This window comes from Aythya ferina, assembly GCF_964211825.1.
Source record: "Aythya ferina genome assembly, chromosome: 1".
Lineage (NCBI taxonomy): Eukaryota > Metazoa > Chordata > Aves > Anseriformes > Anatidae > Aythya > Aythya ferina.
In genome coordinates, this window is record NC_140296.1 from 44,585,402 (window position 1) to 44,612,166 (window position 26,765).

The 26,765-nt window shown below is 34.4% G+C and overlaps 1 protein-coding gene across 19 annotated transcripts in view; it reads right to left on the reverse strand.

Moving 5' to 3' along the window:
- Positions 1-26,765, reverse strand: part of MYCBP2 (MYC binding protein 2) — a 193,651-nt gene that overhangs the window by 15,488 nt on the left and 151,398 nt on the right. For 11 of the 19 annotated variants that reach the window (XM_084527305.1, XM_084527320.1, XM_084527318.1 and 8 more), the window contains 17 exons: positions 20,809-22,449; positions 19,606-19,775; positions 18,624-18,868; positions 17,806-17,973; positions 16,040-16,197; positions 15,408-15,607; positions 14,859-15,008; positions 12,643-12,803; positions 12,065-12,221; positions 11,282-11,506; positions 10,533-10,598; positions 8,354-8,593; positions 8,117-8,215; positions 7,296-7,376; positions 5,493-5,759; positions 2,409-2,692; positions 2,044-2,140 (listed from right to left, as the gene is read on the reverse strand). In XM_084527305.1, coding sequence (XP_084383431.1) covers positions 2,044-2,140; positions 2,409-2,692; positions 5,493-5,759; positions 7,296-7,376; positions 8,117-8,215; positions 8,354-8,593; positions 10,533-10,598; positions 11,282-11,506; positions 12,065-12,221; positions 12,643-12,803; positions 14,859-15,008; positions 15,408-15,607; positions 16,040-16,197; positions 17,806-17,973; positions 18,624-18,868; positions 19,606-19,775; positions 20,809-22,449 — 4,409 coding nt within the window. Of the gene's footprint in view, positions 1-2,043; positions 2,141-2,408; positions 2,693-5,492; positions 5,760-7,295; positions 7,377-8,116; positions 8,216-8,353; positions 8,594-10,532; positions 10,599-11,281; positions 11,507-12,064; positions 12,222-12,642; positions 12,804-14,858; positions 15,009-15,407; positions 15,608-16,039; positions 16,198-17,805; positions 17,974-18,623; positions 18,869-19,605; positions 19,776-20,808; positions 22,450-25,189; positions 25,292-26,765 lie in introns of all 19 variants that reach the window. The other 8 variants (XM_084527321.1, XM_084527308.1, XM_084527311.1 and 5 more) reach the window with 1 other exon arrangement.

Below are 26,765 nucleotides of genomic sequence, written 5' to 3' on the forward strand. Positions count from 1 at the left end.
TTGGAGTAACAGGGCTGATCACCTGAACATGCTCTGAGCAAACCTAAACCACTGAGGTCCCTTACAAAACATACTTAATCGGAAAATGTTAGTACTCCCAACCCTTGAATGCCTAAGCCACATCTCCCTCACCTAAAATAAAAGGCAATAAAGTTCAGATCTCCTCTCTGTACAACAGGAGAGGAGTGTCCTTACTGTGCGGCTATTAAATACTGTAGAGTAACTCAGACCCAATCATTCTTTTAGGAGATGCTATACTTTAAATAGTGCAGAATCTACTGAGAGATTTATATCCATATCTGCGAGGCCTACTCCTTTATCTGACTGACCTGATTTCCCTCCTCCTTTTGGGGGTAATCAATAATTATGTTTTTATTTCAAATAGAATACTTTTAACAAGAGAATTTAAGACCCACACCAGTATACCCAACACTATCAGAAAACTATCAGGGCATGTGCAAGATGGATATTTGATTACATATCCAAGCATACTCTGTATATGCACTTAAGTTGTCATGTCCAATTCCACGAGGTTTAAGCACTCTCCTGCACATCTGCAATGATTTTGTAGAACCAGATACTAATGAATGCAGCTGCGTTTCATGGGTGAAGGTCTTGAATGGTGACAGAAATTGCTTAGACAAAACTACAAGCACCCGATTCTAGTCAGTCAGCCATTTTTTATTTCTACTAATCTCTTTATTTTATTCCTGGCAAAGGTTTCTGCATAGTTTAGTTCTGACTGGTTATTCCTTTAAGGGATCACCTCTCCTGTAATGGAAGCTTCACTACCATGCTGGGAGCCTTCATGGCTCAAGGCTGAGGATTCTGTGAGGCAACAAGCAGTTCTGCAACAGGACTACACAACAGCTATTAGAAGATTATTCAAGTGCAAAGCCAAGTGGTCACAAATGGGGAAATATCTGAATTAACATTGCTTGTATCTCTGTGACACTGATTTAACGCCTTTAAAATATACATATTATGATCACTTTGATTACATATTTGCTTTCCTACAGGTCAGTTTTGAACAAATGAATAGCAATCTAGTATTTTCTTTTCTCAACTTAGTGGCTGAACTTCATAACTGTTAAAAGCACAGTACTCAAACTCTTCTTTGAACTCAGTCATATGTTCATGGAGCTTCCCGTCACACTAGTCATAACAGTGCCAAGCATTTCATAAATCTTCATCTTATAAACTTCCTGTGTGCTAAGGACCGTGGCAACTTCAAACATAAAATGAGACACAGAGTCTGCACCGCAGCTCTCAAACAATTTGTGTACTGTAGTTCTCCCTCTATGGAAACCAGGAGTGGTAGTGGAGCCAGCACACAACTTTCTTACGTGACACATGGACTGGGAAGGGTTGTCACAGTATACAGACTTAGTTTGAGAGATTGGAGGTCAATACTATAAACCGCTTCAGAAGTTTCAAGTTTGAGATGATGCAGGATGCATTTATTCTTCCCCCTGCAGTATATGTATGAAGTATATTTTGGATACTCAAAGCGTTCATTAGCTCAAGTTGAAGTTGGGAACATCCAGCATTTAGACAGGATGTGGAGCCAGAATCCCATAAACAAGGACCACAGAGTTTGCTTCAAAAGACTTGACCAATATCATTTCAAAATGCTTCACAAGAGAATCCACTATTTTCCTGATGTTTTCCCACTTATCCAAAACATACCTACCAACAGCAGCTACAATACCAGCAACAACCCTTAAAAAAAAAGTCCTGAACAAGTCAGCTGCCCCTGACAATTCATTCTGTATGTATGTTGCATCCTATACGATGGAGTGGGATACCTGAGAAAAACATGGACCTACCTATACATACAGGAATCATCACATTAATCATGGCATTTACTGTGCTTCTAGGCTCAGACTCTACCCAAAAGGTTCTATTTTTTTCTTCTTGAGACCAATTCACATTTAAAATCTCAACACAACATTAACTCTAATGGAGATTACTGAAAAAATGTATTATTGATTATCAGAAATATTTGAATATCCCACACACATTTAAAGGATAGATACTTACTGCTGCCATGTCTTTAATCAGCTTAATAATGATCTCTGAAATCTGTGTAGGTGTTGAACCCTTCATCCACCAATGGCTTTCACCTCGCCGAATATAGCTACAAAGAACATATTGTAATAAATGAGAAAAACAAGCAATTAGCTATATTTGTCAAAATCTACCTTAAATAAACAGTGAACATGTTCAGCATATGGTAGCTTTTTGTTTGTTTTTAATCAGACTCACTAATAACTTGACCTATACTGTCAGTGTTATATATTTTTCCCATTTATTAAACAAAGAATATAAAAGACAACAACTGACTTCAAAATATGCATTTCTTTTATGCTTTTAGCTTGAGAGCACATACTTATTTTTAAACAAACCTGGAATTGAAGATCATGGGAAGTGTGACTGTAGTAACTCCTTTGCCTGCAGTAGTGCCAGCTGTCCCAGTTATAGTAGTTCCTTTGGCTTTTAGCTGTACAGTGAGAGCTTTGGCAATGCATCCCAAAAACATATCTAAGATACCCAGTTTATTCCAATCTCCTTTTTCTGTTGAGTGAATGATATCACTTATATCTGCTGGTGGAAGAGACTTCACTCCTATTATACTAGCCAGGCGACTAGGGGTTACCTCAGGCAAAACACGTCTTAGTAACGATGTTACCTGGAAAAAGAATCAAATCACCACAACTCTTACCAAGACAGATAGAGTTTTCAAGCAAAATCATATAAACTCCATTTTCTCCTTCATAAATTATTTCTGTAAGACAGAATGCAATGTCTCTATGTATTGAAATTACACATGTAAGACATTCTGTAAGGTTCTCATCTTACTTTTAAGTAATTGTTCTTAATATGCTGAGGCAAGGCCTAAGAGTCCAAAACCAATCTCACTCAAAAAATTCTTAATCTTCATATAATAGTAAAACCACGCTTGGTACTGAAGTTATGATAGCAGCTATGCAGATGTTTGCACAACTTTAATTTGCTTGCACATTATCGACACATCCACCCTGTATACAGTCTTTAAATGTCATAAACTGTAGTAGAACAGTTGGAGACTTAAGACTTCTGAAAACAGAAAATACTTTCTTTGATGTACCGAAAACCATGATACCCTTCCATGGTACTCTAGCTGCATGGCCACTGGCCTCACACCCCCTTTCAGTTTCCTTGTGATACTCTAACTAGATTCTTCTGAGAAGGAAATCTGTGCCAATTGATCTTGATCTAACATAATCCACCTTGAAAGGATATTCTTCAGCTTCACCAACAGGTGGAATTGGGGTTGAAATTGGATATGCCATGCACAGTTTGGTCCAAATCAGGATATACCAAAGTTTAGAGAGTTATATTTTTTCTCTCATCTCTCAAGCCGTCACTGTTCTCTTGAAAAACTGTTTACATTTTAAGAAAAAACTTTATTTTGCACATCTGTAATAAGTCAGAATTTCCAAGTGGGACAGTATCTGCCTCCAGACAAGATATAGCATTCAAACAATTCAGAAAATTGAAAAGAGGAATGTGGAGAGTATAAAACTCCTGAAACATGAACTAAAAATCCACACAGAGAAGACACACCAGCTAGCAACAGCAAGCTAGTGCATTAACTGTACTAAAGGAAATATTTCACGTGTACAAGTTTTTGGTATATTATGTGCATATAAATACAAATATACTCAAACAGACAATGCTCAAGTTCATAAAGAAACAGAAATATTAAAACTCTACCTGAGGATACCAGAAGTAGAAAGGAATTATCTACTTCCACGCTACTCGTAGCCTGAATGTAAGATAAAGTTGCTATGGATTCATGCCAGAACAGTAAGACAGACTGCTAATTAAAAACCTGTGATCTTACCTGCACAGATTATATAGACATAAGATATGCAAAATATAAATTACCCAAATCACAGTGGATTCTTAGGTCCTGCCCATTGGACAGACATTTTAAGACTTTTCCACTCATCTGTTGATGTTTTAGCAAGACAGTCATTAAACCTAGTCTTAAAACTAGCTGTCACTATGCCCTGAGGGCAGACACAATAATAGAAAGGTTAGAATTAATGATGGCCTCTCCAAATCCTGCACAGATTTACTAACATTTGGAGCATACACGTGACATATAAAGGGAGTAACTAAATAGCTCTCAGACCTTTTCAGCACAATGAAGGACCATGACATCTTACTAAAAAATAAGCAGTCACCTCACTATCTCCTTCCATTCCTGTAAAACTGATCCGCTTTTTATACAGAATTCTTATTTGCAACAAAAAACAAACCAGCTTTAAACTTAATACATTTGAGAAATGTAAACTTAACAGCTCTGATATTTTAAAAGAGCATCTCTAGTTCCTGCAATTACTTGTAATAATTCTAGATGATGCTCTTCCTTATAAGCAAAGCAAACAAGTGCAATATGTGAACTTCAAAAAGTTTCTTTTTGGAATGTAATAGATAAAACTGGTCTAGATCTAAGCATTGCCAGTTGCAAGGCAGTGCCAACTTCAGAATCTAAAGTTTCATTAAAAAGAAGTTATTGCAACTGAAAGGAAATACCTGACAAACTGAACGTAACTTAACAGGACATGGATGAATCTGTTGAAAACACAAACAACTGGGTTACAGTGAAGGTCAGATTCACTGAATTTTTGAAGTTTGAATTCATTGAAGAATGAATTCCTGACATCACTCCAAGTCTAAGGTTGTGTGTTTTTGTAAAAGACACCTTCTATGATGTACAAGACAAGCAATTGCTTTTGTACTTCCTATTTAATTTCAGCAACTATCCCTGCTGAGAAAACCTTAAGTCCCTTTGACACACAGTCTGAGAAAGCAGCTCATCTTGCCAAATACAGAATTATTCAGAATAAGGACAAGAACAGTTAAGTGTTTTTACTCAAAGGCATTTCGGAATAGTTTCTTCTTTTAGGTTGGTTATGACACAAATGTTATCTAAAGCAATTTTGTGTTCCTACATCTCCAAGTTACACCTCTTGGGAACAAAGCATAAAAAACTTCCTCAGAAGTGATTTTATTTTATTACTGTAGGCTTCAATATTGAGTTTACTGCTAACAGCTTTATACAGTTAAATTGTGGTGGTGTTTGGTGTATATATATCAAACACATAGAACTTGATCATTTTAACCCCATTCAAAAACTTAAAACAAACCCCAAAAAACTAACAAACTGTCAGTTAAATTCCAAAAAGAGATTCTGTAACTTGCTTTCAAATAGTCATAAATTTATATTTGCCCTCTACTCATGACTGCAATACTAAACTGAGATGCTCTATTTACAATTATTCCTTATGTGGAATAGTCTGAATATGATTGGAAAAACATTTTGAAAGTGAAAACTCAAACTTATATTTCACAAAGAAATATTATCAAGCACATGATTATAGGATTTTAAAGACGTTTTTCTACGAAACCAAGACAGGCAAGGAATAGTTAGCACTCACCTGTCTCTGCACCCTAGGAGAAGCTGTGTGTAATAATGAGAAGAGATCCTGAAGCAGAGTCAGCTGCTGAGCCAGATACTGCCGGCCTACGTTGGAACCGCTCAATGCCAGCACCATTGACAGCAGCTCAAAGCAATATGCGTCAGAAGAAGCATCTTCATCATTGGGTTGTGAGTTGGCATTCTCTTTGCTGGAGATGGCATGCTCCCACTCCTCACGCACACGCGTCGCTTCCATTCGTATGGCCTGGACTATATGAGCACATACCTAGCCAAGTAGAATCCAAATATGTAGTTAACTCTTAAAAACTTTTAACTTAAAACTTAAAAAATTTAAACTTTAAACCCAGTCTGATCACTTTTAATTTCATTATCGTCACATATATGACAAAAACGAGAAGCCTGTGAAATTTGTCCTGTCTTTAAATTACTTCTCAACATTAACAAACTGAAATTAAGAATAAAATCTAAATCTAAATTTAGAATAAAGATTTAGATAAAATTCTTCAAAATTAATGTTTTGATTTAATACTGGATTTGCTCCTCTTCACTCAGAAAAAATTCATTGGAAGAACGAGTCTTTACTGTAATTTCCTGCACTGCCTATTTTTTTTAATATAGGATTCAGGTGAAGAACAAAACACACAAGTATAAGGAAACACATTTAATCAATATCCACAAAAGAAAAGTACTTATTTAAATGCTTATTATCTTGTTTACTTCATTATTTAGGAAACTGAAGAGGTTTTGGATAGCGTATTTTCATTTTACCAATGGCATGTTAGAAAGTATATTTAAGAGATTTTAAAACTTACTACGGATAGGTGACAAAAAAGGACAAGACATGAATAATCTACTAAACTTCAAACAGAATCTAATTCTTCTTGTACTACTGTGAAATTTTTCACTGTACTGTTTGCCTCATCATAGGTGTAATAAAAATAAAACAAATGGATATGTTAATTGGTGTATTAAAAAAAAAAAAACAACTTTAATATTTAAAAGAATCACAGAATCATTTCTAGAAATTTCTAGGTTGGAAGAGACCTCAAGATCATCGAGTCCAACCTCTGACCTAACGCTAACAGTCCCCACTAAACCATATCCCTAAGCTCTACATCTAAACGTCTTTTAAAGACTTCCAGGGATGGTGACTCCACCACTTCCCTGGGCAGCCTGTTCCAATGTCTAACAACCCTTTTGGTAAAGAAGTTCTTCCTAACATCTAAGAAGAAAACAACACACTCTGTAACTACTTCACATTGAGAAAAAAAGATAAGTAAAACCACACACCTGAACTTCCACTAACTACAGGAAAGAATAATTTAAGAATCCCTACACTGATTACTTTTTTAGGCTTACATTTCATCAAACATAAATATGTTTTGTTGGCAGATAGGAGGAGAAAAATGTGTGAACTAAGAGTCTAAAGTCTGTCATCACCTCCTTTAACTTTTAGAGTGTATATTATCACACTACTATTACCAACAGAAACAAATTACGTACCACTTACAACTTCTAAAACAATTTGAGTAACAGAATATTTTTTTATCTTATTAAAATCGTTTTTTTCAGTGCCAGTTTCAGCAGATTTTTCATATAAAATACATACACACAATTAAAATGTAACCCAAAATTTGATTATAGAAAACAGAAGTTCTCTGTAATCACCATCACCCGTTCTATAAATTTATGAAGTCATAACTGAAAATGTCAAATAAGAGTTTCTATATTTACTGGAAAATAGTATAACTATTATAGAACACATATACTTAATCCTCAAAGCATTTCAGAGTGAACAAACCTGCTTTTGCAAATTCGTCAGTTTGCTCCGGCTGAATATGATTCCTACCATGTGCTCTTTCAGGTCCGCATCTGATGTTGCCTTTGTAAAAAGCATATTTAATATTAGATCAAGAGTGCCAAAAACAATTCCTAACTTCATAATAATTACACAAAAGCAAGAAGTATAAGCAAAATAAATTTGATAATGTTTAATTTTCTTCCTCTTTAGGAGTAAAATTTGAGGATGAAGTAAGATAATCAATAAGCAAAAAAGGTGAAGTACAGTTACCCAAGATTCATCCTCTTCATTTACGTTAATACAATCACTCATTAAGTCTTTGTAGAGCAGTGCACAGAATATACTTTTCACTTTATATATACCTTATATATTTTGCAATAAAAGAAACAGGCAATACACACTTCTTAAACTACTCCTTGCTGGAAGACATGAGAGTATGCTTGATAAAAGGATACTAGTGAGTTTTTTTAATAATTCTTTTTTCTCCAAACATCAACAGAGCCCCTCCCTTTTGAGGCATAAGATATTAGGCAAGAAGGGCTTTCAGGCTGACCATTACTTCAGGCATTAAGTACTTTTGTAATTGTATGGATTATTTGTGTCACTGCTAGTATGATAGTATGATGTTGCTATACATGTATACCCCAATAAAAATTGGCTAATAAAAAAAAAAAAAGTAATTTTAAGAAAAAATATGCAATTGTGACATGTTACTTTTGTTGTGATTTAAAAATTATGGAGCATAAAACATGACAAATATGGAAAATCATCCTCGATTTTTTTTTTCAGCGAAGTAATATTGGTAGAATACAAATAAATACATTGTGTACTTTTTCTTCTCCTTCTGGGGAAGACAAGAGTGCTTTTTCTTCTTGTTCTGGAGTTGGCTCAGCATCACCGGAGATGAGTTTTCCGAATACCTGGAAGAAAGATACCGATAATTAACTTATCTCAAAGATAAAAGCGTGCTGTTGTGACATTTTACCTTAATACATAAAGCACTGAAAGTCTCCACTTATAGTAGCTTTCACTGTTTTAACACATCAGCAAAAACCCACCTGGGACGTAATAAGTCGGAATACTCTCAGCGTCTCAGATTCACAGTTTCTTTGCTGAGCTACACTTGCAGAAATCTGGCCTGCTATTTTAATGCTTTCACCATCTTTCCATCCAAGAATTTTCACTTGTCGAACTCTGAGTGTGTTCTCTGGACCTTTCAATTCAATTTTGATGATGTGATTATCACCCCCAGGAAGTTCACTTGTTACCCAGCCAATATGTCTTGAATCCAAGTCTACCTATTAAACAGGAATATAAAGATGGGAACTGACATTGCAACATCAAACGAAAAGTCACCTACCTTTAAAACAAATCTGTTGCATACCACTGGAACAAATACAGCATTTACTATAAAATTTTCATTCTGAGTAGTAAGACTACCAACATGTTTAATTATAAAAATATTCAACTTGATGAATGCAGATTAAAACATTTCAAACTTAAGTAAAATGACATACAGCCATTATTTTTGTCTTTAAAGGCTATTGAAAATAGTGAACTATCAGTCACTTTTATTGTCTAAGCAACAGTTCGCACATTAAAAATATCCATTTTGAATTGACATTTGCTTACAGCTTCCTGTTAAAAATAAAAAAGTCACCATAATTTACCTGAAAATATAAGGCACAATTATCAGTACCTAAGTTATTCTATCTCACTTCACATAAACCCCTGTAAAATATTAACTCTGCAGATGTCACTAATTGATATCCTTATTAATAGAGGAAGGACTTCATAATTGTAAAAAACGACAGATGAATTGTATCATTTAAACTATGATACCACTATTGGAAGATAAAAAATGCTTCATGCTCAGAGCAGCCTCAGTGACCCTAAATTACAGTTGTTCCTGAGTTTCCTCTCACTTCCATAGGGCCCAAATACTATATATAAACAAACTAGCATTTGTTCCTCCCCCATTTCTACCCCAGTTCTCAGTGTCTGCATTAAACTGTGCTGCAGCAGACAAGACTGATATTTTATTTAATGGCACAAGATAGAGACTATGTATGAGATGGGGTACAGTATGCTGGTGCATTTTAAGATAAAAAGCCTGTGGGAGAAATGCTAGAGGACTGTTTAACAAGGAGGAAGCAAAGCTGAATTAAGTCCTGCTTATCCTCTGGAAGTGAATGATCCCTGGAAAAATGCCTGGGCACTGTGTTCCAGCAGACAGAAACAAAGGCATGGATCAAACTAACAAGACTCAGAGAAATATATACACTACATATACATACACACACACACACTTATGTCTACGTATATCCAGACACACTCACACTTCACTATTTAGTATGAGCAGACTGTACCAAAGTTTTTGCTTGTTTCAGAAACATAACATCTTTTGGAGCTATATTTTTACCTTAAATGCTCTCTGAGGATAAAACGCAGAGAAAAGCGAAACCATCTCTCCCTCATCTGGTTTAACTGTACAGAATTTCAGTGTTATCAAATGTCACCTGTGACACAGTTAAGACACTTCTCCCTGAAGAACCTTACCACTAATAGCCAGTAAGCTAAATGATAGAAGTTTTGAGCCCCAAACAGTAACTGCTTACTTAAAACCTTGAATATATTTAATGGGTCACATCAATGTTGAAATACAAAGCACTGTTCTCTGTGTAAAAACCATGCATTTATCATTTAGCTTAGTAACAGAACTACAAAGATTGAATACTATTCTGAACTTGATTCTCTGGACAGACATCCAAATCTACACAAAGCTGAGAACTAGAAACAAGGGAAAATGTGTGTTATGAACATGTATTAGATAACATATTAAGTAAACCCTAATGCTGAAAGTAAATAATTTATTTTCTTTTCTTCAGTGTTCTACTTCTGCTCAGTCCTCAGTTGCCCTTCTCTAATGAAGAATGCTTCCATGAAGCAGACGAAAGCTAGTAACAGTTCAACACTAAGCAGCTAGCCGTCAGAGCATCTAATAATGTATAATACTATGCCATACAATTATTTCAGACATATTTAGATAAATTAAACTCTAAAATACTCAGTATATATGAAAAGTGAATTCTGTTATTAATAACATAGCATTTTCAAAGGAAGCCCAATATTTTCAAAACAATGTATTTTCCATAAGAAATGGAAAATATTTGCTCTAAAACTCTGGCATATGCAGCCAAAAACATTAGTGCAATTTTTCAATGTTAAAATGTTTACCTGCTTTATTCTGCAGAGATCTTCTACTGCCTTGCCAGTTAGGAAGGTCATTGAAGTCACTTTGTTCTACAACAGATAAGCAAAAGAAAATATTTCAACTGAAGACCATTCTGGGTATTTCTTCCCTATTAAGAGAGTATGTACATAAAAGAGACAAGTTGTTTTGTTATGAAAATAAAACTTAAAAGTGATCAAAACCAAGGACAGAGAATTCCCAAGTATAGGTCGTCATACATATACATATACGTGTACATATACAATAATACATGTACGTGTACATGTACGTGTACATGTATTATTGTATATGTACACGTATATGTATTTGTATATTTGTACAAAAGAAACGTATAAAAGAAAAGACATGTATAAAAGAAAATAAATGTATATGTGTATGTGTATGTGTATGTGTATGTGTATGTGTATGTGTATGTGTATGTGTATGTGTATGTGTATGTGTATGTATATGTATATGTATATGTATGTAAGTACATGTGAAATTGAACATGCTACTGAGAACTAATTTTCCCAGTCTCAGGTTCACATAAACTTCAAATTTAGATGAATCACTCTCATCAGATGCTGCTTTCAAAGCTAGAGAAATCAGAAACTTTATTTTAAAATATGAACTTCTGAATTAGAATTACACACTGAACTGGACAGACAATATGGTATTTCTTGAGTGATGGACATATACAACTTTGTCTATGCATTTCCACTTCATTCCATTTTTCATTTCATTTCCTTCTTACCCCAAGATCTCTGGAGTTGTCCACATGAACACAAACATAACGTGCATTGATTCCTTTCACACAGTTGATTGTAATGTTTTTAGTTTTGTTTTTGTCTTCATCTCCTGACTCCCAGAACGTTTCTGTAGACCCATCTGTTAAACTACCAATCATGGCAGGTCGGCTTGATGTTTTAATGTCAACAATGCTTGTCAGGTCTTTTAGACAAACCACTATACAGAGTTCCTGTGAAAACAAATAAGAACATTTAAAATATCTGAAACTATGCCCAAATACGGTCATTATCTACACTTTTAAAAACCATACAGGAATTAAATTCATGTTATGAGAATTATGCTCTCTGAATTAAGGAAGAAATTTGTCACTTGTTGGTTCAAGTTATTCAGACCTTTAAACAAAGGAAACAATAATATAGCTAGCAGACAAATATATTAGTAAATATATTTAGAAAACACTTTAGAGCTATTCATTAAGAGTCTTAATCTCCTCAGAACAATACAAGAAAAAAAGATATGAGCAAGTAAGAATTGGAAGTATGCAGAAATGGAACTAACTCAATGAACTAAATGAATTACCTAAATGAACTATACAGGCTAAGAGGCAATATTTGAACCTCTACATCCAAATATGAAAACCTGAGTATCAGAAACAAGATTCCCTGTAGAGATTCATTCAAAGAAATATTACGTTGCGATAAAATACATTTTTATTTCATATAGAGTGTGCTATAGCAACTACACACTGTTCATAATTGATATCTGGTTTTGAGAGATTAATACTCACCTGATTCATGATTTCAAAACCTGACTGTATACTGATACTAAAACTCTCTTCACTATCTCCATCATCAGATTTAGACAAAATATTGTTGATATGATGGAAAACATTGCTCTGGTGCAGGAACTGGTGGTCAGATTGTTTGAATTTGAGACTCCAACACCTAAAAACACATATAGCTGATTTTCACACTTTGAATACTGATTAAAAGACACAACCTACCAGCAAAGCTATTAATTAAATTTTTGCTTCTTGAAATGTTTTGTATAAACCTTTAACTTATTTTTTTTTCAGAATTGTAAGTCTATTTGACATTTAAAGGAAAGCAGGAATAAACTTAAAATTTTAACAGAATATTTTCATTGTTATTCAATTTTTATGTTCAAGACCAATGAACAGGAAAAATTTCAAGCCTTTTAAGAAGACTACCCAGCATACAGATTTGTGAGCACACAATACTACACTACCATGCACATACACATGTACTACCACATTCACAATCCAATCTACACTGAAAAACCTTCTCATCTAGAAACGTTAAAGATGCTCTCAGCCTTTTAATACTTTTCTTACTTTGTGCTTACCTTAAGGCCATTTGCTGTAATGCACTACCACTGGGTAGAGACATCATCAGATCAGAGATTGTCTGGAGCAGACGATGAAAAGTGTGGGGTAATGGGTGAGCTGCTTCACCAGCAATTACTATATCTGACAGAGGATGTTCACACACTCTTGTGTCTTTCTCCTAAGATTCAAAGCAATTTGTGTTTTGTTAACAGACTTTCACACAAAAAAAGGTTAAATAAACAAATATAAATACATTTATGATATTTGAGAGTAACAGTATCAATTCCATAATAACTGTGAACTTCAAAGCAGTTCCTCTCAGAGAATTCTTATAACAACAATCACGTGAATATACGTGAATATTACTAATTAATCTAAGGATATCAGTTGCTTTATTAGACCTGTGGAAACATTGATTCTTATTTAAGGTGTGTCAATAAAAGAAAAACTGTGCATTGGAAGCAAACTTCCACTGGGCAGTGGATAAGAAAGCAGTGGCAGAGGATCAACAAAGATGGGGAAACAGCCAAGCGTGCTGTTGGGTAGGGTAGCAGAGAAAGAGAAGGACATCCTGTTTGAGAAGGCAGGGGAAAGACTGATCCATGAAGGATACAAACTGTTCCCTCTGTCTTCTAAACTGCTTATTTTCTAAAAGAAAATTTCATCATGCTTGAACCACAGAGCCCAGCTGCATGACCCCAACCAACATACTAACATCCAGAGCCAGATTCAAAACTATTATTTAACCCGTTCAATTGTCTGAGTGCCTAGAAATACTACAACCCTACTTGACAGGAATTTTAGATACCTACTTACCTAGACTAGAGTCAAACTAGATAGTTCTATGTATTTTCCTGGAGGGTGTAATGTAATGTGTACTCGGTGTATAAAGCAGCAAGCATGAAATTGAACTCTACGCTAAATATGATCAATTATTCAGAAAAAGCTCAAAACCTAGGTAAACCAGAGAGCCTATCTACACAGTTAACATCCTCCTCCCTCCTGTCTCCTCTGTAGCCTACTAATTCTTGCAATTTGTTTTGCTTTACTAAGGCCATTGCCCCTAAACCTACATCTTATACGTTAAGCCATTTATGATTCTAGATTTCCGCCTCACATTTTTGCTACATTCAATATTGGGATTTCTCACCCTCTCCCAGTACATTAAAAGAATAAGTAAAAATATTTCACATATGGAAATAAACTACCGTTCTGAACAAGCACCAAATTGTCTTAAATTTATTATCTTGTGTGCATACATTTAAGTACGTATTTTTATCATATGATCACAGTACTGAAGGAAGGTTATGATTTGAATATACATCACCTGTAGTGTATTTAGAAATTTGCTGAAAACTGTTGTCAGTTCCTGCAGGTCATAAATTTGTTCATCCTAGCAAAGTGACCAAGCAGAATTTTGCAAGTCCCCTCATTGTATCAAAAGATGGGCAGCAACATTCCCACCAAGAGCAGAAGTGGCATATTTTATCATTCCTTTCTTAGCCGCTTTATATTTCAGTCAGTAATTATCCAAACTACAGCTAAGAGTATTTCTTTATTCTTTTTTTATAATAAAGGATCTTATTTTGGAGGCTAGCATAAAGACTGGTAGGAATACGTTTCCCTCACTCTAACACTGCTTTCAATGCTTTCTTGAACTGTTTATGGTGAATATGATACATTTTCAATCTGAGATGAATCTAGAAGAATTTGTATGAACTAACTCTTTGGAATAGTGGTATGCTAGATAGTATCATTTTACACACTAGATTTTCAGAACTAACTATAGATTCTACTTAAAAGATTGAAAGACACAGCAGACAGCTCCTCTGAAAAATACTTTTCCTTTTCTCTTCTTTCTGAAGGTCAAAGTGGAGAATGGAATCTGAACAGATTTTTTTTTTCCTTTTTTTTGCCACTAGATTAGCAATGTGCTTGTTGTGTGTTTGTGTATGTTTTAATTTCCTCTCCTAAGAATACTCATAAAACTGATCTATTAAAAGACCAGGATTCCTAATCACAAAAAATCTGCTAATTTTAGAGGAAAACATAATTTATCTATGACCATCAAAGAGTTCAAGTACAATTTAAGCCTAAAAATTTTCATTCCATAACTAAGGCTCTTCTTCACAAAGAGAGGATTACGGCTCCTTTTTAGATATACTGAAAATATTCCTAAATTAAGTGCAAAAATCATCCTTTATTTATGAAAGGTATACGGAACCTCACATACTTGTTCTGCATTTTCCTTATTTGATTTATTTTCTTCATCCTCCTCCTCTTCAGGTTCTACAGGTGAAGGTGTCAGGGAAGCCACAAAGTGCCATAAAATATCATGAAGAGAAGTTGTTTGAATGACATTACAAAGAAGCCAGTTAAAAGCCTAAAATAAAATGCACACAGGAAGTTACCAATTGATTAAGCAAACCTGGAGTAAAACCAATTTATGTAAGCAGACAGATACACTGATGTTTTTGAACAGTCAAATAATGATGCACTGGTCTTCAAGTTAGACATTGCTCTATAGCTAAAGCAGTTTATTAAAATGACAAATGCATTTCTAGATAAGAAATATGCTACTGAAGAAGGTTTTCAGGTAACATTTTTGTATTCCTAACTTTTAGAGTTGAAAATACAAGTGAATATTTAAAACCTATTTTTAAAATAGGAATTATTTTCTGGTTTAAATCTATAATAAAAATTATATATATGTATAAAAAAACAACAGACAATTCACAAATGCTTTATTTTAATCATAGAAGATCCACCAGTATATTAATACCTCCATAGCAAATACTCGGCAAGCAGATTTCCGTAAGGCTTGTTTCATTGCTATTTCAAGTCCTTCCAGATCATGATGCTGGATTACAAATGCCAATACTGGCCACTGGAAATTTCTCTCTCCTTTGGAAAGAGAGCTATGGGCGGAGATTAACCGAGAAAGTTCAGGAGATGGATGTCTCAGGAGAGAGGATCCCACTTCTATTCAAAAGCATAAAAACATACATAAATTAGATTGCATGTACATTTTAATTTTACAGCCACAATAAAAGAAAAAGCAGCAGACCAATTTCAGAACTGATATACTTTATTTTTTTCTAAGAAATGCATTTAAAAAAGCAACATGTAAAAATGATGCTTCAACTCAGAAAGTAAGCAGACACTAAACCCAATAAAATGCCACTTTAGTTTTTTAATCAAGCACAGAATATGCACCACACATTTTAGAACTGTAGTAATTCCTGAGCTCTTCTGAAGCTAATCCTGGGCAGATTAATAAACAGCTAGTATTTATAAATAAACAGAAATAGAAGTTTTTACATCTATATACACATATTTATGCTTGTTTACAGTTTCCAAGAAGAAATACAAATCCAATGCCTTATCTTTGACATTTTTTTTCACTGCTCTTACCTGCATCTCCACTGTTGACTCGTCTCCTAGGGATTGCCTTTACACGTGCTGGCAAAATTGAGTGCTGTTTGTCATATTCTGATGCAACAACCGAATATGACCTTTGAAAGACTGTACGCTTTGCAAGGTCTGTATCTGTTATTGGGCTGGTTTCCAAACTACAAAGAAATCAGTGAAGTTACAGAACCATTAGTAAATATGTAGAGTATACTTAAATTATGCATAAATATTAAATAAAGGAACATGCATTTCATAATGACTGCTGCTGCATGTTTTATGTACCCAAAAACTGTTTAAACACTTAAAAAGAAGAAACATATTAGAATTACATATGGTGAAAAAGCACGCAAGAGTTTTTAAAAAATATTATGATGTATATGGTAAGTTCTAAGAATTTAGGTATTTTTCAGAGAATGCAAAGATTCTGTTCATGCCTGAATTAACGTTTCAGACAAAATTGCCCTGATAAATGTATGTGAAAACATCTATGAAGTGATTTTTCAATATGCAAGCCAACTGAAATTTAGAACTTTATGTGAAGGAAGTTTCCAACATCATTGGCCTTAAAGACAACTTTCAATTGCTATGGTTATGCCTCTAACACGTTTTTACTCCTTACCTTCAGAGGAATTCTTACACTCTGCAGGAGAACTCCCAGATTATGCTGTCCCTATAGGCCTCAGGAGACCATGGAGTCCACAGTTTTAATAAAGGAATATACCAATACGATGTGCTCTTAAGGAGTTTTGTTAGAAAATTTCTATTTCTGGAAAGACTACATTGTAGATTGTAGTATTCCAACAAACTGTTTTTTCAGTCAGTGTAAAATAACATATTGAAATAAAAACAGATTAAAAGCAAGTTTTCCCTTCATCACACCCTCATTATAATATGTGGAATCACCAACATATGAAAACTTCAAGCATCTGTGTTGATTCACTACTATTATTAAGTATCAATAAGAGCCTTTTTTCCCTGGGTAAAACAAAACAAAAAATCTTTAATTGCTTTAATTGGATTATAGTAAACTTAATGAGATAAGGAAATGGTTTAACCTGGCAGAAATCACCTCTTGCTCTTAGTCCTATGTAGCATTAACCTGCCATTTCTTCCATGACACTTTAACTTCCTCAAGGAAGAAGCAGCAACATCTTTACTGAAAATATATAGTAATGAAATTCCCTTTGGTTCAAACTTCCCTTCAGAATGAGATCTTGAAAGGAAGAGCTACTTCTTTTCAAAAAGGTAGTATATCCACACCACAAACAGTTGTGTTATAGAATGGAACACGGGAAAAAATGGACTAAATTTCAGGTAGTTGGCACCAGCTATTTTTCTTGGACCATTGCTATGGATAAGTTTCCCTAAGGCACACTAGGAGTCCTTCATCAGTTTCTGAACATATGGGTTTTTGTGTTTGTTTCATGTATATATATTGGCTGTGCAATCAAGATGTTTCTAGAGAGAAGCAACTAGTCTGAATTACCCTTGAAGTTTCAAATATGATTTTCAAATTTGCATTGCTAGTAGTTGAAAATATATTTGATATGCTATGATTTACTGAAGATATTTTTATAACTACAGTTTCATGTGACTTTGTGTATTGTTTTTTTTTGATGTCATTTCAAGAGATGGACTGGGGCTGACCTGATACTTTAGCTACTCAACTACAGCAAAGTTTTCCATTATTTTTATTATTTTTAGAATTTGGGGTTATGCCAATGCTTTAACTTTTGTATATAGTACTTAGAATTACAAGGAAGTACCTTGGGGGCATAGATTTCATGTTACTCTCTGGCTCTTCAAAGACATTAGGGCTTGCATCGGGAGTAACTGAGATGTACGGTGCAGGTACTGAAGTTGAGCGCAGGTACCTCATCTCATCCTGGAAGAGGTTGTCATCCTGGTACCCAACAAAGTTTTCATGATGATGCCTACATCAAATTACATTTTATAAATTAGGATTAAAAGTTACTGAAATACACATACAACACACTCCTTTGCAAATACATTCAGACAGCTCACATCATTTACCATTCACCTAATGTATTTAAGCTAGTTGGAATTCCTATGTTCACGCAGAACACACTGGCATTTCAAACTAGTGAACTAAACAGTAACCAACACAGGGTGGGGATCACCATGTGCTATCTTTCCATCATATACTTTATGGCCAAATGTACATTCATCATAAATGTGAAACGCTACAGTGAGATCTACTCAGAAACACTGGGCAAGCCCAGCTTGTCTGGCTTCCTTCTTACTATTTTGAATTCTGAAGAGCATATCTGCTAGAGTAACACAGAAAGTTAAACGCTTCACAAAATTATAAATTCTTTGTACATAAACTAATGCCACTAAAAATATTTAGCATCCTAGAGCTACCTGGGTATATTTAATCCTTGGAGCAAATACAATCTAAAAAATTGAACAATATCATGGAAATAGAAGAACAAAGATCTTGACGAATTTGGAAAACAGGTATTTTTTTATGTAAGTTTTAGTTTAGTTTCTAGCCATATTTTTCTTTAAACACTAAATAGATGAGTATTATAGTCAAAATTCATATACTTCCTTTAATTACCTTGCTAAAGTCTGTAGATAGAGACACGGCATTTTAATGGGAAAGTCTTCAGAAATTCCTTCTTTGACACTGGGAAGTTGAGACTGGAATGCTTTTGCAGGGTGATAGCAGAGGATACTGGGTTCAGCAGCACTGCTCAATGACAGCAAATACAATGCATTGGCTTTAATCACTTGATGAGCTTCCATAGTTGGCAAGGCACGAGGAGTCTTAACTTGCATTGGTTTTCTCCTAGATTGTTTAATCTATAGAAAGTGATTTAAAAAAAATGTTATATTTAAATTATTCTTCATCACAAGAAGAGCTGACAATTGTTGCATAGAAAAGTTGCTTGATTTTTCCTGTTGTACAACGATGCTTTCTGTTATACAATGTCGCTTCTATTATTTTCAAAACTTTGCAAACTTTTAATAACAACTGAAAGTTTTCATGTTTGCCTCACGATGAATTGTGTGTGCAGAAAGTTTCACTAGATCTAGTTTAATTCATTCAAGTTAAATTAGCATTGTTTTGTTTATCTTAAAAAAAAAAAAAACTCCACATATTTGTGTATTTTAAGCAATAATTTGAAATTGGCCATGGCAAGTCATTTATCATGCTAAAGTCAAGATAATCAGTGTCTACTGCTTTCCCCTTCTCTGCCAAGCCAGTCATCTCGTAGAAGACTATTAGGTTGGTCAGATATGGTGTTCTGTTCATAATTTCAAACTCACAGTCCCTCATCACGTTCTTGTCCTTCATATGGTTGGAAATCATTTTCAGGATCACTTTCTCCAGCACCTTCCCAGGATTTGAGGTGAGGCTGACTGGCCTCTAGTTCGCTAGAGTTTCTATCTTATTGCCTATCAATGACATTAGCACGTATTTCAAAACCTTCCAAAATTCTGAAATTCCAAATTTTTCAAACCCTATTTTCAAGTTGTGAATGTGTTACTATTAAGCAGATAGAGAGCTAAACATAACAGAAACAGATGAATAATACCTTCTCTCTTGCTGCTGCTTGCTTTTCACGAAGATATTTTTCTCTGCATCGGTCACAAACCAAATACCAAGTGCTTCCTCCAATACCACCATCACCACAATTACCAGCCCATCCTCCACAGAAGTGTCCAATGCTATTATAACCTTGGCCACCTGCATAACGGCCACAACCTATACAAGGTAAATAAACAGATAAGTTATTTCAAAATAAGGATTTCTTTTTCCAGTCCCCAAAACAGGGATGCAAGGGGTGGGGAGGAAGATGCTTGTCTTTTCCTGGCCTATTTTTCTCCTTTTCTATATCTCTCAACTCATTAAAGGAAAGAAACAAACAAAAAACAAGGTGCATGCCAAACACGTGTTTATTATAAACTTGTGTTTATTATAAACTTGTCCAACATATCGACAGTGTTCTATTCAGAAATTAATAACATGCTAATAAAGCTTAAAGGAGAATAAAGTGCATTCCTTTGCTGATTACCATTTCTCAGAAAATTTCAGGGCATTGATAATTACTGAATATTGAGGTTCTTTAACAAGCTTTAACTTCCAATACACCAGAGCTAATCCAGAAATAAACTTCCAGAGGTAATGCCTAGCTAATAACGATTTCCTTAATTTTCCTAAAATTAAACAACCTCCTTAAGAGATTCAGGTACATGTGTAGAGGGACAAAACAGAAGACTCAGGCTGTATTTTATAAATTGCCTTCTGATTAAAGTTTACAACTATAGACACTGACTCGATTTTAATTTTCTGAAGATACATTTTAAAGCAAAAGATGGGAGTCAATGATACCAAGTGATGACACAGAAGTTTAGTAGTAGAACAGAAAACTTCTAGAAGCACAGACACTTTAATTAACAAAAATTGATACTTTTATATCCAATTTTTTCAGCACATTTTGAAGTGCTGAAGTGTAACAAACAGCACTTTTTTGGAGAGGAACCTTAAAGCCAGCTTAGCTTGTTGTTTTGGTCTTGTTTCAAAATTTTTTTCATGTTTCAGAGCTCAAATCTGTATGTACTTGAAATTACTTACACAAGTGTTCAGGGCATTGAGCCTCAATTTAGCATATATGGTAAGCTGTGTAAAACATTAGACAAGGAAGCCTGAGTTATTTTTGTAACAGCAATTAATACAAGAACGTATGTGTATAATATATTTTGCCGACATATACAGGAAGAAAAATATCTCATCTTACCTGGATGAGCTTGTCTCATGTGGTAAGTCACTGGGTATGGATGGGATTCTCCACACAACTCACAGATGGTGTCTTTTTCAGGTCCTCCTACTGCAAGCTGGGCCATCTCACCAAAAAGATTTCCCCTTGGCCTAGTCTCAACCTTTTCCTTTTTCTTTTTCTCTTTTTTGTTCTTCTTGTTATCTTTGTCACTTTCCTTCTTCTTTAACACTGCACAAGAACCGGGACTTGGAAAAATCATATTTTGGGATGCGGCTTTAATAGTTGCTAAAGAAATATCTTCCCAGAAAGCTACCAAGTGCTGCAGCGTTAATGGAAGAGGAGACTTGGATTTCATCGTGTGGTGGCTGGATGTTTCAAAAGAGGTAGTTTCAGTTTTTCCATCCTCACACTTTTCATGCAAAGGTGGTTCTTTTAGCATTGAGAGGACTTTGTTTTTGTTGATGCTACCCATTTTAGATATATCTGGTCCATGCGGTGCAATGTTAAACATATTAAGAGCAGATGATATTTCCAATGAATGTCTGTTTTTTAACTTGGTTTCTTTTTCCTCTGCAGGTTGTTGATTAAGACTGCTTCGGATTGGTGCATGCTCTTTGGACAGCTCTGGATTAAACTTCAAAAAAGATGAACAAGCCATGGCATCATGAACTATTCCTTCATGCCAGAGAAAAGCAGCGAATACAGCTCTCGCGCATTCTGCGACAGAAGGTGACATTGCTTGCTTGGCTGGCTCTACAGGTTTGGATCCATCTCCTTTAAAAAGAAAACTGGATTTCTCCTTTTTGGGTCTTGTGTGCCTACCAGCACATTTACGGCTCACTTTTGGAGACGCTCTCATGTCTTGCTCATCTTTCAGGGGTGCTTTTCCTATGCTGAAATGAACTTTATTAGAACCATCGTCCAGACTCCTGAATTCTGTGTTATCTTCACAGGTGCTATCTGTAATGCTGTTAGTCTTTAAAGTACTCGACGTACACACTTCAACAACCTCACTGTGAAGATTTTCTTGTACAACGTGAGGGGAGGGAGCCCTGTTTTCAGTTTCGGTAACAGGTTTTCCATCTTTTGTAATAATTTTTGGTTTGGGTGAAGTGGACCTCCCCCTTAAGGGTTCTGTTAGCGGTACTTTCTTTTTGCGAAGGGTGTCTGGATCTAATGTGTAAGAATCTGATTTGGATCGTTCTCGAGGAGGATCAAGCTTTGTTTTTACTGGAGATGGAGCCTTCTGAGGTAGAGTTTTATCATGGGGTGAGGAGGACCGTGGAGAACTAGCACCAGACCTAACTGCTGTAAGCGTCTTGGTCTTTGGAGAAGATGACCGAGTTCCTGGCCCTGGAGATTCAGCTCTCAGACCAGTAGTAGTTCTTCCATCAGTCTTTAGTGTTTGCAAAGTGTTATGATTTGGAGACAAAGATCTGCTGTGAGAATCTGACCGCAATTTTGCAGCATCTGATTTCAGCATAAGAGATTCACTGGCAGATAACCCTTCTGTATTCCTAGGCTTCTTCTGGTCAGCAGCAGCTCTATTCATTCGCACATCAAGCTTGGGTGACCTGCTGTCAGCTCTGTGTTTTGACATGTCTGATTTTCCTGCCGGAGAAATTGGTCTTGCAGCTCCTGTGAAATTCACTCGGTCACCTGTTTAGTATATTTTATAGTTATTACATTTTGACAGCAATACTTTTAATAATACGAAACAAGGATTAAAGACCTGAATGCAAGATAAAATTGAAACACATGCTTCTGTTCACATCATAATACATATAAGTCTAAAGAAATTTATTTTTTTTTTCACTAGAATAATACTGATATTTTTATTCTCCCAAAGAAATGTTCAAATATACATCTCCAAACATTGGTTAGAAAATCTTTAAAGAAAACACTATTACGGAGGTATCAAAAGACATGGTTCACTATTTCCATGAAACTCGAATAAAGGAAGCACAATTTACTTCCTTAGCTAGAATGCCAGGAATTAACTAAGTTTACTCCAGTTGTAACAGAAACTAAAGGTTATTTCTTTACTGTCTCTGTGTGTCAGACTGATTGAAACAAGAGACTGGCATAAAGATCACATGTATGACCAGATGTATTTATATCTCTAATGCTCAAAAGTTAGAAAGCACAGGAAGAAAATACAATTATAAGGCAAATTGGGTAAAAAGTTTGCAAACTTGCTTAAAACAGTTTACACTGATAACCTGAAATATCCACATTTTTAAGAGCATATGCTATCAATGTTCTTCTACCAGAACAATAGTCTACTCTTAACAAACTTTTTGTATTACTACTGAGCTAAACCATCATGTCCTCATAGTCTGATGCAGTACCTTATTGTTCTCATGGACACTGACTTTGTACATATATTAATTCAGAGAATAAATGAAATAAATAAATGCCAAACTAGTATATGCAAGTAAATAGCTTGTTAAAGCAATCTACTTCTAATAATTCTATGAACATACTCAGTCTCTCTTGTAGAACTGTATTTTAATAATTAAGACAATATTTAAATTACTGGTAAGCAATGCATCAATCATGAATGCATAATTATATATAACTCTCTCCACAAGGCATTACACTGCAAAGTCTTGAACATACTTGAACATACAGTTTTGTCCTTCTGATTTGGATGTATTTTCATTAGTTAAAATGAAGTAGTTTCTCTTGTAACACTTGTAAAAGAAGGTCACAGTACTGTGGATTATGCTATTTTCAGTGTTCCAGGCACATTTTTGGGGAAACCATTATTTGTGAAAAAAAGGTTTAATTAATCAGAGAATGTCTGCAAATTTGGACCGTATTTTCTAATGTGAACAGAGATGATTTACACTCATTTTTATTCAGTATCTTCAACGTTTACCTCTTTGTGCAGTATGGGATTCTAAATTCTTCTTATTTTCAAGCATGAAGCCTTAGTCCTATGCTAGAATATATGTAAGAAGCACTGAAAGATCTCATTTGTTTTTCCTACTGATAGCATTAAAATCTCACAATCAATCAATCAAATAAGTATTTTGGAACGAAGACTAGAAATGCAGATGTCTCCTCAGGTAACAAAATAATTCTTATTATTCTGATCTTTCCATATTTAATTAGTTTATAGAAAACAAACAGCAATGGAAGAAAGTGAAGAATACTGATATTAGAATATTTAACAAACTTTAAGGTAAGGGTACTCTCCTTGCTTTCTAGCACATGGGACACAGTAGGAGTTTGTACTTCTCCATGCAGAAAATAAGTATTTCCTCTGCATTCAGGAATAATATGCTAAATGTAAACAGTAGAAAACAATGAGAACATTGCATATATCTTCATCATCAGTGTTGAGAATCCAATTTGTCTTTGGTCTTTTTTCTTATGCATTTTTGTTCTGTTTCTTTTGAGCAGGGGGGAAGAGGAAAGGAAGAAATAGCATGGTATATCATGTTTTATAAAGTGATTGTTCTTGCTAAAAGAAAAAAATAAAAATGCTTATTCAATAGCAGTCCAACCATTTTGCTTATGCCAGCTCAGTTATAAATTGAAGAACTATTTTTAAGATGTCTACTTTGTGATATATGAATTCAGAAATGAAAATAATTACTTCACAAATGCTTCTCCCAGAAATAAACAAACAAAAATCTGAATTTAAGGCTTGCCAGTTGAGAAAAAACTGTAGACATGATCATTTAATGATATTTTATGATATGAATTCCTCCTAAGGTAAAAAAAAAAAAAAAACAAACAACAGTGACTCTTGTCTTCTTAGAGGACATGAAACACGGTAAACCATTCAGCAATGTATCACTTTCAAAGCATTACCAGTGAAAATCTTTCTAGAAACTTTCTAGAACAAAACTGTCTTTGAAAGGCATGACCTAGCAATAACTTTTAGGAATAAAAATATATTAAAAAAAAAATGAAAGGTTTAGATTTGTACTTATACATGTAAATACAACTAATTAGCATTCTACACTGTCAACACTAAAAAAATCCACCAAATGAAAAACTGCATAATTATGTATCAGACTGATTTATCTATAAACAAGGAAAAAAAAAACCAACAAAAAAAACCACAACATGATTTACCCCCTTCTTCTTCCATATTTTGTTTGCTTATTGTTTGAAAACAGATTATTTTTAGACTAGATTAAGAGTCACCTTTCTGTTCACGAAGCAGTAAGAGATAGCTAAATCACATAGCATGGAATCACTGCCACTCAGCAAAGCAACACCAAATGATTATAAGCGAACTCCCAACAAATACCAAACTTGAACGTTTCCTTTCAAAACAGAATTTCATAAAATGAATGACATGAAAATGAATGGAAGGAGAAAAAAAAACACTTTGAATGTAAAATCCGAATAACCTTGCTATGTTTGCATGCATACCCACCCTTCAGTTTGTGAGAGAGAGATGAAAGAGCAGAGGCAGGCCCAGCTACATCACTAGATTTGTAAATACACTCACGAGAAGCAAGGCAGCAGGATGAAGTTTCTACAGTGGAAAACAGTTGCACAGAAGCAGGACAGATTCAATGGAAAAAATAGCAGAGAAAAACAAGCATTTCAAATGATATGCATCTCCTCTGTTAGATATTCTTTAATTCATTGAGACTCCTACATTAGTTTTAAATGAGAAACAGTTACTTCAAAATGCTTTTCCTGATGTGAATTTAAAACAATAATTACAATAAAAATCTTTTGTGAATTAAACATTAACTTCTAGGATCTAAAATGCAATAGTTAAGGAGTAGCCAATCACATTTATGGTTTATTGTAAAACTAACAGTATCCAATTTTGAACTGAACTCTGTTTTCAAATGCGAACTTTAAATCTGTAAATTCAGAAATGAATTATTGAAAACTATATTATATTTTTAGGTGACCATTTCTCATATTCTTTTGGTAAAAATAGAGAATATCTGGATGTTTGTGTTGGAAAGTCACTTATCATTGGAAAGAATGATGAAAAATCTATGAAACCCACCAATGCTTTTTCAAATCTGAATGCACATTTGTAATGTCATGTTTTGAAAAACACATATAATGTGACCTTTAGTCTCTCTCAGTACTATTTAGAGACATAATTAGCAGTAGAAGAGTTCCTGTCAAACAGTATAGACACGAAAACAAGTCTGTACCAGCCCTTAAAAAATTTTGCCTTTAGGAAACCAAAAAAGTTAAATTCTGGTTATAATCCACAGCAGAGTAAGATAACAGCAGGGACTTGTAATTACAAGTGTATGATTCTATCATTTTACTTTCATATATATGTATATGCATTTAATTCTAATTTCATTTCTTATTCATTGCTTTAGAAAAAAATAAGTTAAATTCTTATTGCATTAATAATTTTAAAGATATTTTGTATATTAGAAGATACTCAGTTTCAGAAATACACTTTTGTACAAATAGAAGAAAAGTGCCTTGAAAATAAGTGATTTCAATTCCTGCACTGCTGAAGACATTTTTATTGTTGTTGTTCTGGTACTATGTTTACTAAGTTGTACATTAATACATTAAAAGCCCTACCTAATGCAACAAGCAATACTTCCATAGACCCTACAATGAGGTGTTCACACATGCTTGATGTAAAAATTTCATTCTTTAAAATAATAAAATAATCTGAATTTTCTCATTCCAGTGTTATCATAAATTTAAGAATAGTACTGCCTACTTGGATGCCTACAAAAACTTTGCTAAGACCATATATTAACAATATAGCTTCTGAGAAGCAGGATGTCACTCCACCAATTTTTGAAGTTAAAATGCAGAAAAACAAATTAGGAACACAAAGTAGCATTGGAAGAACAATTCTGTAAATACAAGCCTAAAAATGTCAATTTGATATATAAGGTTACCACTACAGGAATAATTAAATGAAAATCTTTATTAAATCCAATTTAATGTAAGCACATTTTCATTTAATTCTTTCAGTCTATGTCTGAGAACACTTCACAATGCTGTGA